This window comes from Numida meleagris, chromosome Z (genome assembly GCF_002078875.1).
Source record: "Numida meleagris isolate 19003 breed g44 Domestic line chromosome Z, NumMel1.0, whole genome shotgun sequence".
In the NCBI taxonomy this organism is placed as follows: Eukaryota; Metazoa; Chordata; class Aves; order Galliformes; family Numididae; genus Numida; species Numida meleagris.
The window spans coordinates 8,588,276-8,599,897 of NC_034438.1; the positions used below are offsets into that span (position 1 = coordinate 8,588,276).

General features: G+C 58.5%; 1 protein-coding gene across 1 annotated transcript; it reads left to right on the plus strand.

The window, feature by feature from the left end:
• Positions 1,761–10,242, plus strand: PHF24 (PHD finger protein 24). The gene is made up of 8 exons (XM_021381539.1): positions 1,761–2,153; positions 6,475–6,847; positions 7,611–7,796; positions 7,973–8,051; positions 8,268–8,470; positions 8,597–8,763; positions 8,904–9,005; positions 9,118–10,242. The coding sequence occupies exons 2-8, from the start codon at positions 6,479–6,481 to the stop codon at positions 9,212–9,214; spliced, it is 1,203 nt and encodes a 400-aa protein (XP_021237214.1). The 5' UTR covers positions 1,761–2,153; positions 6,475–6,478; the 3' UTR covers positions 9,215–10,242.

The following is an 11,622-nucleotide window of genomic DNA, read 5'->3' on the forward strand; positions in this document are numbered from 1 at the left end:
CCTGAATCCCACATCCTCCATTCGGCATCCCACATTCCACACCTTGCATTCTGCACAAGTCAGAGGCTGCTGGATGCCCTATGCAGGCTCTTTTTGCAGAGGGGGCCCCTGGTCATGCTATGGAAGGGACCAAACCCACCACAGGGATTGTCAGGTGTCCACCAGGCAGTACTGGTACCCAGCCAGGCAAGAGGGCAGCAGGACCCCCAGGCCCTCTGCTCTGGCAGCTTGAGCAGGGAATGAGCTCCTCCTCACCTTGCTTTTCCAGGAATCACTGCTCTCATCCAGGGCTCTGCTAGGGCAGGGCTTCCCCAGCAGAACCACTTAATGCTCTCACAGCCTCCTGGCACAATCCTCCACCACCTCCTCCTTCCTAGTCCTCTGGGGCCAGCACTCAGCTGCAGAGATGGTTTCCTCTGGCCCCATTTACGATTTGCTGCCACTTTCTCCATCTCCCTTCACACCACATGCATCTCAGCACCTTTCCACTGTGTTCAGCAAATAATCATAGAATTACTGAGGTTGGAAAAGACCACTAAGATCATCTAGTCCTACCACCATCTCATTCCCACCAAGCCCACTAACTACATTCCTCAGTGCCACATCTCCACGTTTCTTGGACACCTTCAGGGATGCTGACTCCACCACCTCCCCGGGCAGCCTGTTCCAGTGCCTGACCGAAATAACGCAAAATCTTAAAGGGAAGCATCCTAGGAAGCATCTTCAGGAGGGATTCAGTGCAGTGTGGCTCCCCACACCAGGACAGAGCGATGAGGCTCTGCAGGCGATGGAGCAAGGCACAACAGGAGCTGACAGCACAAGCAGCAAGCAGATGAATCCTGCCTGCAGTCCAGCTTTGCTCATCTGTAGCCACCAGGGAAGGAGCCACGAGTGCCAGCGCAGCAGCCTGGAGCTGCCATGGGTGACACGAGCTGCAGATGATCTCAGCTCATTCCTGACTGGACAGTGAGGGGATGCGATAGATTTTTAGGGAGGTATGGTAGATAACTGCAGCTGGTCCTGCAGCAGTGGGACCAGTGTCAGCTCCCACAGGGCTGGCACCCAGCCCAGACAGTGGCCAGGGACCTCTGGAGGTCCAACACCATGCTCAAGCAGGGCTACACAGAGCACTGCTGAGAGCTGCTTCTAGGAGGGATCTGAGCACCCTAAATCAACCCCAGATATAGTGGGCACCTCCAAAAAGGGAAGCAGAGCCTTCAGCCTGCAGTACCCATAGCAGAAGGGTGTCAGGGGCTGAGTGACTGCCCTTAACAGGCTGGTGAAGGGGATGGAGCAGGTATCCCACCTTCAGCAGCAGAGCTTGGGAGGTGCCCTCTCCTCATCAGCCCAGCACCCACCCTCCTGCCACACCACTCCTGCGTGCCCCCAGCCCTGCAGTGTGCACCCCTCCAGTCCTGGGAAAAGGGAGAGCTGAAAACCCTTTGCACTGCATTGCACTGGGAGAACAAGGCTGGATGGAGCCAGAAACCATCGTGTCCCTGCCCCACAGTGGAAGAGGGTGGGTAGCAGACAGTGGTTTAAAGTGGATGCAGTTTGTGGCTGGGGCTCAATGCAGGGAAGATCTTGGGGTGGAAAGGGAGCCCTCTGCTCCTGCACCAGCGCAGCAGCCCCAGCTCTGTAGTCTTTGAGGCTGTCTCTAAGAAAAGCAGCACAGCCTCGGGTCCAGAAGATTTGCAGGGAAAGCTTTTATTGGTATCTCTCAGCCAATGCCAGCCCAGTTAAAAAAAAAATGCTCCATCTCTCAGATAGCTGTTTAACACAGCTCAGGCAGCAATTGGTACAGGGACAGCAAACCAGGCTGCTTCTGCTCAGCCCCAGTCACAAGCTCCCTGCTTCCTCCGAGTGTGTGTGTGTGTGTGTGTGTGTGTGTGTGTGTGTGTGTGTGTGCGCGCGCGCTAGACACCGGCATCCGCTCCCAGCATCTCGCTGTCTCCTGCATCCTCCAGTGCTCAGCGCACGGCTCTGGCTCTCCGCATACCAGCCTCGCTGCTCCTTCCCCCGGCGCGGATTCTCGCGCAGAGCGCGGGATGCAGTGAGCACCCGCAGGGTGGAGAGGAGGTGGTGGCCGGGAACAGCGGCGATGGGCATCGTATGGGCAGCTCTCTAGGACTTGTGCTCTCAACAGGACCCTGGTAAGTGTTTTTTTTTTGCTGCTGCTGGTGCTTTGCTTGGTGAGTGGCGTGGGCTGGCCATGCATCATGACACCCATGGGTGGGTCACCCTGGAGTCCTGGATCCGGGGAGGGTGACACCTGGGATGGGGCACCTGAGAGAGGGGGTGTGGACAGTGCAGAAGGGTCCTGCGCAGGCACTGGGGTTCTGATGTGGGTGCTGGGGAAGAAGATGAGGGGGAGAAGTGGGGAGCTGGGTGGGAGCTGTGTCTGCTGCAGGGGAAGGGACTCTGCTGTCATGGTATTTTCATCCCCCTCTGGGAGATGGAAACATGCGACACACCTATAAAATCAGCCATGGTGCGGCAGGATGGGCAGCCTGATCCTGCAGGGAGAGCAGCCAACAGCCGTGTGTCCCCAGGAGAGAGACACTGCACAGCTGGGGCTCTGCCCACCCCCCAGACCTCCCATGCCTCTGCAGAGGGTGAGGAGGTTGCTACCAGCATTGGATGCCGCCGACCCTTCTGCCACACTGCAACCAGGTCACCTCCCTGCAGCAGCCCTGACAGCATCCTGGCCCCAGCACGTGTCATCTGCCAGGGAGAAGGGACGAGGGGCTGCTGCCAAACCCCTCTGGGGACCCCTGGCTGCCCAGGTCAGCTCAGGGGATGGGATGTGGGGGTGCCCTGGGCAGGCAGCAGTGGGCAGGATTGTGCCAGAGCAGCATGGGCTCCTCCCAGCTCTGCTCACTGCCCTTCAGACCAAGCTGCTTCGGGTCCTGGGATCTTTGGGTTGTCACCCGCACCTGCACTCCATTCCTAACGCTGCTCCCCACAGGGCTGCAGCCCCAGGACTGCCCCAGGCACAGCATGGGGGGTTAAATCACAGTGAGACTCGTGAGGGCAAGGAGCTGTCCTGGCCCACGGGAGCCAGTGTTGGGTGGGGGGAAGGAGGGCGGAGGAGGTGCATTCTTCCCCAAGGGGGTCCTGCTCCTCACACATCTCTGCTGCATCCCCTTCAGGATTGGTACAAGGGGTACCAATGCCCCTCCTCATGGCTGCATCACGCCAAGACCTCATTTTGCTCACTGAGCTGCTGCCCACCCTGCACCCAAAGCCCTTGCAGCCACCCCCCCAAAACCCTACTGGGCTGTAACACCAACCCCGTGCTCCCAGCTGTTCCGTAACACATCCACCCACAGCTGGTCCCCGACGCATCCATCCTGTGCTTGCAGCCGCCACTACGCCTACGCTGCACTGTGCCGCTCCGCACCCACTCATGACACATCCACCTGTGCCGTCACCCCCCCCTGTGTACAGCCAAAGCCAGTATATCCACACCCAGCACAAGGCTTTGGTGCCAAGGCCAGCCCAGCTCCCTCCTCCCAGGATGCCCCCATGCTGGCCCCATCCCAACCATGCCTCAGTTTCCCCGTGCAGAGTGCCCTGATGAGCTGGGAAGAATGATCCATCAGTGCTAGGGGGATGAAGTGCTTCCTCGCTGTGGTTCACTCCAGAGATGAAGCAGCAAAGAGCATTTGCCACCAGAAGAACACAGGGAAGCAGTGCAGTCTGGGGGATAAAGGCAGGATGTAGATGATCGAAGCAAAGGAAAGGAAGAGGGAAGATGCCCACGACCGCTGTGATTGCCCCTGGCAGGACTCAGCTGAGCTGGGTGTTTGCAGCCAAAACCAGCTCAGATTTAGCTCTTTGATGGCTACAACCTAAAAATAGGCCCTGTGTTGGTGCCCGGCAGCAAGGTCAAGGCCCCAGTGCTTCAGACCAAGGTAAGCAGGGTGACAGCACCAGATCTTGAACTGCTGGGCATCTCCAAGGGCAGCCACAAACAGCAACAGAGTCAGTTTCCCTCGGGGACACCTGGGGATGCAGGATGCAGTCATCAGGATGCATGTGGCAGGAAGCTGGGCTACTATGGGGCAGGGTGCTTTTGGTCCCCATCACATCCAGGGGACACTGGGAGAGGACGGACCTGGGGAGAGCAATGCAGCACTGGGGTTTCCAGGGTGCTTTGGGCCTGGGTTTGGCTGGGTGATGGAGATGAGGGTGAAGCCATTCAGCCCCTAAATGTGCGGGCACCCTGTTGCAGAGACACCCAGAGAGGGGTAAAATTGGGTTGGAAGGAGTCCAGCCATGCAGTTCTAGCAGAGACAGGGAGGCCAGCAGGGCTGAGAAGAGACACAAGCCATGACAGAAGTGTGATGGCCTCTGGGCTCAATGTCAGGCATGCAGCAGCTGGTGGCAGGGGACATTCAGGTTGGCACTGGAAGAGGATGATCACCAGGGACTGGAGGCAGGAAGGTGGGCTGGAACCCTCCAGCAACAGCATGGGGCATGTCACAAGCCCAGGCTGTGAATCGGGAACATAAGCTACTGGGAAGACTGGTGTACCAAGTGCTCTCCTTTATTTTGTGTCCTTGGACAGGATGAGGCCAGCAGCAGGCCAAGGAACACTCAGGGAGACAGGAACCTACAAGGGCAGCTCATAAGGTTGAGGAGTTCTCCCTGCTGTACCCCCTGTTCAGTGGCTTGCAGGCAGAGTTGCAGTGCTGCTTGGCAGGAGAGTTGACCCTACCCATGGCCAATGGGCTTCTGAGCCACCTGGGCAGGGGGTGGCCATGCTGCAAGGAGGCAGAGACATCCAGGTATCTTCCCTCCCACCAGCACAGCCGCAGCGATGCTGCTGCTGTGGCTTGAACACGTGCCTCCAGCTTTTCCCCGCTCCCACCTTTGCAAAGCCCAGGCAGCTGTGCTGGGTGCCAGACACAAGCTGGGTGCGGGGGCTGATGGGTGCAAATACCCCTTCCCACGTGTGCATGCTCCCAAGACATGTGCCAAGCCTGCAGAATGGCTCCTGGGGACACACATGTCCCCCTTGCACAGGGGATGGGGTCCTTGCGTGCACACGCAGTACTGAATGTGAGAATGTGTGCATAGATGGTCCTAGAATTGTAGGGGCCAGAAAGCTACATGCGTATGTGTGTGCAGTAGTGTCTGGTTTTGCATGCCTATGCATGTGCGTGTGCATTCATGCACGTGTACAGGGCTGGTGCAGCAGGGGCTCGCCAGGCAGGAGTGGGAGTGCAGGGCCACGCATCCGCTGCGTGGCAGCTTTGGTGTAGACACAATCTGCTGCCTGCCTGCACGCTCAGCTCAGATGTGGGGCAGCTGTAATTACCGTGCCAAGGCTCCCTGCTGCAGCAGTGTCTGCAGAGCTGGGTCATCCTGCCACTGCGAAATCCTGGTGATATCGTTGCTGCTAATTATCCTGTTCCCCAGGAACATTCCTGCCTCCTGGCGTGCTGCGGAGGCCGGAGGGGCTGGGAGATGGCTGCACTAATGATCCTCCCTTACATAGGTACTGACTGCCACCAGTCGTACAGCTCCAGCAAGGACAGGGAGGCTACGGGGCTCCCTGAGTGCAGGCTGGAAGCTCCTCTTGGCTGCAGCATCTTCCCCAACTCCACTCCTGCCATGCACAAGGCAGTGCTGGGACCCCTATAGGGTGATGCTATGCCCCACACCACTGGAGAACAAATTTTCCTTCTCTCCAGCTTCAGCTCACTCCATCCTCACACTCGTGCAGCCTGGGATCATATCCACCTGCACTGAGACAGAGCCCAACCTGTTTGCTGCCACTGTTGCCCTCCCCATTTTGCCCCAAACTGCTCCTCCCTCAGTGCTGCCCTAAAGTCTCTTCTTGGAGTCCACACACCCCAAGCCCACTTCCCTCCTACACCTCACAGCTCTTCCAACGGCCCAGCCTCCCCTGGGAGGAGCCAGCCCCATGCCACATTTTGAGGACTCCAGGGTGCTCAGCACTCAGGGCAACGATGCACACACATGCATACACACAAGCTTGAGAGATGGAGAGATGTGGGGGTGAAAATAAATTTAGGGAAGGTAAGAGAACCAGCACCAGCTCTGCTGCACCGAGATGCTGGGAGGGCAGGTTGTACCTTCAGGGGGCTAAAGACACTTTTTTGTTGGGATGCAAGCAAAGAGCAGGGCTACAAGTGGTCCTGGTCCTCTGGGATCCACTGGTCTATTGTGGAAAGGGCCTGCAAGCAATTCTTGTTAAGCTGAAGCTGCAGATCCAGGATGGGTGAGGAAAGGTCCCCCAACACTGAGACTCTCCATGCTCAGATCTCCACATGGGGTTGGTTCCTGCTCCCCACAGCCACCATGGTCACCATCCTAGCACAGTTCCCAGTATGCTACCATTGGTACACATTTTGGGAACCAGGAACTTGTCTCAGTGGTACAGCAGTAAGGTGCAGCGTTACACCACAAGAGCTTAGCACTGAGCACCCTTCCCCCTTGCAGAGCCATGGGGGTGCTGATGTCAAGGCGGCAGACGGTGGAGAAGGTGCAGAAGGTCAGCTTGGCTGTGTCAGCTTTCAAAGATGGGCTGCGGGAGCAGCCAGTGGCACGGAGGAGGGCAGAGGCTGGGGGCACACGCCGGGGAACTCTGGAGCAGACAGTGCAAGAGGCAGAGGAGGAGGCATCTGCTGGGCCCTCACAGCCAGAAGAGGTCAGCGCCAGCAAGGCTGCCTGGGAGCGGCTGCGGGATGGCCGAGGTGTGGAGCCAGAGGAGTTTGATCGAGCCAGCAGGTTCACACCACCCGCCTTCATTCGGCCCCAGCGAGAGCTGCACGATGATGAGCCACTGGACATCAGCCTGGAGCAGCGGGAGCAGGCAAGCAGCCAGGCATGGGGACAGGGTGGTAGGGATGAGGCCAGGGTTGGAGATAAATAGGTGGTGTGCAAGCATCTCTGATGTCTGCACCGCGGTCACAGCCTCCCCTGAGCTAGGTGGCTCAACAGGCTTGGCCATGGCACGCATGCAGCTCAGCAGGGCTGAATATGGAAGCAGGATCATTCCTGTTCTGGGGTGATCCACTCTGCATGTTTGTTCACAGGACCTTACAGACTAACCTGACCATCCACAGCTACAACTTTCACAGCCCAGCAAATCTACAACCCCATAGCTTATTCATGCATGCCTCCAATCCTATAGCCACCAACCCACACCTGCAACCCTACGCAACAATCCACCCACATCCACAAGCTGGCGCTCCAGCCAACCTACAACTTTACAGCTTGTCCATTCACACACAGCCAGCAAACTCTCAGATCAAAACTTCCATCCACCCACACCTATAAGCCTGTAATCCAGCCAACCTACAGCCTAACAGCCTGGTCATCCACACCTACAATGCTGGACTCCAGAGAAGTTGCAACCCACCAACCCTACAGCCATACCCTTCCACCTTCCCTTCATTCCTGTGAACCCATGCACCCTCCTATAAAGCTACCTGGCCACCAAGCCAGACATTCCTCCCACTAACCCAAGAATTTGCTCTCCTGTTCCCAGGAGTGTACACCAGTGATGTAGGGCCCCCAAGCTGGGGAGCCACGCTGAGTACCCCATGGTGCTGAGCTGCAGCATCACTCCACAGGTCCTCAATGATGAGATGTGTGAGATCTGTGAGGTGTGGACAGCCGAGAGCCTCTTCCCCTGCCGCATCTGCAGCCGGGTGTACCATGATGGCTGCCTGCGCCGCATGGGCTACGTGCAGAATGACAGTGCCGTGGAGGTGACAGAGACAGCACACACCGAGACAGGCTGGAGCTGCTATTATTGCGTGAGTGCCCACTAGGGTCCAATGATGTGATCTGCCCCAGGACGATGGGTCTTCTACAGTTCCTCAGCTCCCACCACCAACACTAATGGGGAGTCACCATGGGGCTGGGGACACTGACGCCTCTTCACCCCCCTGCCACCATTGGATGCTAACACTCCCCCTGCTTTCCTCTCTAGGACAACCTCAACCTCCTGCTGACCGAGGAAGAGATGTACAGCCTGATGGAGACCTTGCAGCAGTGCAAGATCATCCCAGGTGCGTATCCTCCCTGTGATGCGATGGGCTGAGCCCTTGCTCACCCTGCACATGGCTCCCAGGATGGGGTGTCACCTTGGAGGCCAGAAGGTACAAGCTGTGCAAAAAGTAGCAGCTGTGCATGTCCCATAGCGAGGAAGCAGGAGAAATGGGAGGGATGCTCAGGGTGCCGGGGGGAAGGCTGGTGTAAGAGTTGCCCCGAATGTGCCCCCACAGAAACCTCCCTGACACTGGACGACTTCCTGCACTACAAGCACCTGGTGCACAAACAGCAGTTTGAACGGCCCATGGAGGAGGCACAGGAGGAGCGAGCCACTCTGCAGTTCTCCGCCCTGGACCCTGACAAGAAGGGGCACATCGAGTGGCCAGATTTCCTCTCCCACGAGTCCATCCAGCTGCTGCAGAAACTCCGGCCACCGGTATGGCCACAGGGCTGGGATGTCTGTCACAACTTGATTGTGACCCTGGGGCTTTGCCCAGATCTTCCACAGCCAGTAGTGGGGGATCCCCAAACCTGGGTGTTCCCTGCTCCCCTCTGTCCCCAGAACTCCCTGCTGCGGCTGCTGACAGTCAAGGAACGGGAGCGGGCACGTGCAGCCTTCCTGGCCCTGGACCAGGACGGCAATGGCTTCATCGGGGAGGGTGAGTGCCACAAGGCCCAGCACGCCTGGTTCCGCAAGCACCAGAAGGAGACACCATCCTGCAATGTCAGGTATGGAGGGGACCCTGGTATGGAATGAGGAGCCCCCTCCTTTCCTCCTTCATGCCTGCAGCCCTTCCCTCATGCTGCACACCCTCTCCCTGCCAGCCACTGCCTCTGGCAGGGCTGAACGGCGTTCTGTCACCCTGCAGCATCAGCCATGTTGGGCCCATGTCAGAGAGCAGCCCGGCCAGCAGTGGCAGTGGCAAGAGCCAGGAGAAGACACTGCTGGCCTCGGAGCAGGAGGAAGCCAGGTGAGGGACGGCTCTGGGGTGGGGGGCACGCCATCATGAAGGGCAAGCACTGGGGAGGTCACTCTGAAGCTGTCCCCCCGGGGCCTGTGAGGTGACAGTGTTTGCCCCACAGGCCCATCGACTGGCCCAGATTCCTGCAGGAGAATGTCGTCTACATCCTGGCAGCCCGCCCGAACAGTGCTGCCATTCATCTGCAGCCGCCAGCCTAGTCCCCTGCCTACCCGTCCCGGCGCCATCTTGGTTGGCGAGGCCTTCCCTGCCGCCCTACAGGGAGGCCCGTTGCCATGGCGACCGGCCCTGCATCCCATTGGCTGAGGGAAGTACCGCCCCCTTTTCCCCACCTGCCAATCCCACGCAGCTCTCCGCCCTCTGCCAGTGGGGAGCCAGCTGCTGATTGGCTGGCGGGAAAGCAGCTGCTCCTCCTTTCCCCTTGCCTCCGAGTTGGACTTGCTAGGTGACGCCCGAGCGGGGTTGGTGCGGGCTGAGCTTGGCTGCGGTTACCAGAGCAGGTACCGGCTTGGATGCAGCGCTCTGATTGGCTGGGGCATGCCTCTGGTGCCATGGAGGCCCTGCAGTGGGGAGGCCATGGAGGCTATGGGGCAGAGGGCAGAGGGCCCCACTGCAGCAAGGCCATCCCCACCCCGCAGCGCTGACATCCCTGGGTCCCCCTCAGGGCAGCCCCGCAGGCTGGCAGCCACCAGCAGCCCGGAACCGTGACTGGAGGGTAGGAAAGCTCCACGAGGATCCTTCCTCCAGCCCCAAGGATAAGGCCTCACGGGGTGGGGGTGAGGCAGTAGACTGCAAGGCAGTAGGGCAGGCTTGATCCAGGGCCCCTTGCAGACCTTGCCCCATGCACTCTGGGGTTGAGGTCTGGTTGCTCCCACCTGGCGAGCCCTCACCACCACCTCCTCAGCCTGGGCAATGGAGACACCATCCCGCTTGGCTCCCCCTCCCCAAATCAGGGCACTGCTCACCCCTTTAGGGCCTCCCTACCCCCTTTAGGCATTCCCTTCCCCCTTCAGGAACTCCCTCCCTTGTAAGCTGTGAGACAATCACAGAGATTCAGGCCATACCTGAGGCCGGGAGATGTGCCAGTGCAACATTTCAGGTGCTGGGTCTGAGGTGGGGCATTGGCTGGCTGGAACATGACTGGAGCGAGCAGGCAGCTGGGGATATAAGGTGTTGCAGCCTCCGCTCTGTACTGGGAAGTATCCATTAAACAGCTGTGTCCAACCAACCTCTGGCTGCTGATTATACAATGCACGTGCTGCAGATGCCATATGGCACCCTCCTGGCTTCTCATAGGGGGGTTTTGGGGGATCCCGCTGCTTCCTGCTGTGCTGAACACTCTGCCCTGGGCTTGGGTCCTTATCCCATCTGGCAGGCAGGCTGTTCCTCGCATCCCCAAAAGTCCTGCAGCAATGATGGGTGAAGAAGCTTGTGCCTAGGGACATCTGCTCCTGTCTCTCTCCCAAATGCAATCCCAGCCCTGCATGGGAGGAAAGCTTACACATCCGTACAAGGCTGCTCCTTGTCCACAGAGGTGCTGGAGGCTGTGAGCAGGCAGAGAAAGAGCCCTGGGGAGTGGTGGAGGCTGGGTTCTGCCAACAAGCTGCTTGCAGCTGCACTGGGAAACTCTGAATAACCAAGGGCCCTCTGGAGGTGTTTTAAGAGTGGTGCTGATGGCTCGAGGCTTCTCCAGTACTAGACGTATCCCTGCAGCACCCAGGGAAAGCTGCTGGTGGCACTTGGTCTTCAAGGCTGCCAGGAAAGAGGGGCTTCCCTGCAGCCCACTTCCAGAGCTACAGAGTTCCAGTAAGAGGATCTGTCACTGGGTCCAGACCACAGCAGTGGTGTACAGCTCGGAAAGTCCAGGTACCCATCGCTTTGAAGAAGAGGATGGTGGAAGGAAGGACAAGTGGTAGGTAGTTGATTACCTGAAGCCAGAATGCTGTGGGCAGGTGATGCTGCACTCACCTGTGGGCAGATAACATTGCCTGTGGGCAGGCAACGTTGCTGGAGCGGGAGAGGGGAGTGGGACTGCACATAGGTCCTAACAGCACTCCAAATCCATGCTCTGCGCACCCATGGGATCCAAGCAGAGGAGCAGAGCATGGGCCAGATCAGGGTTTCAAAACAACCTGTGAAATGTGCGTGACGGTCCTTTCTAGCTTTCCTTTCTTCATCTTGGCCTCCAACCTCTGGGACACCCAGGACACAGGTCTGTTCCCAAATTACATTGCTATGGGTGCAGTAGTCAACAGTTTATGGGCGTTTGGCCCGGTTCCGTGACAAATGGGACAGGAGACCCATGGGGCCATGCCCCAGGAAAAGGGAAAAGGGAAAAAAGGGTAAGCCATGACAGAACCACTCTGCTCCTGACACTTCCCTGTGCCTGAGTACAGGGCACTGCAGCATTCCTGGCCCTGTCTTCCTTTGCCACTCCCCTACCACCAACTGTCATCCTTGCCAGTACCCATGGCTGGCTGCTGTCCCTATGAAGCTGGCTTATGAAGGATGCAGGTGGCTGGGCTGGCCCACATCTCTCAGGGCTGTGCTGTCAGCTGCCCAGTGTGCACCTAGTGTGGCAGATGCAGTCCCCCAGCCACTGCCAGGT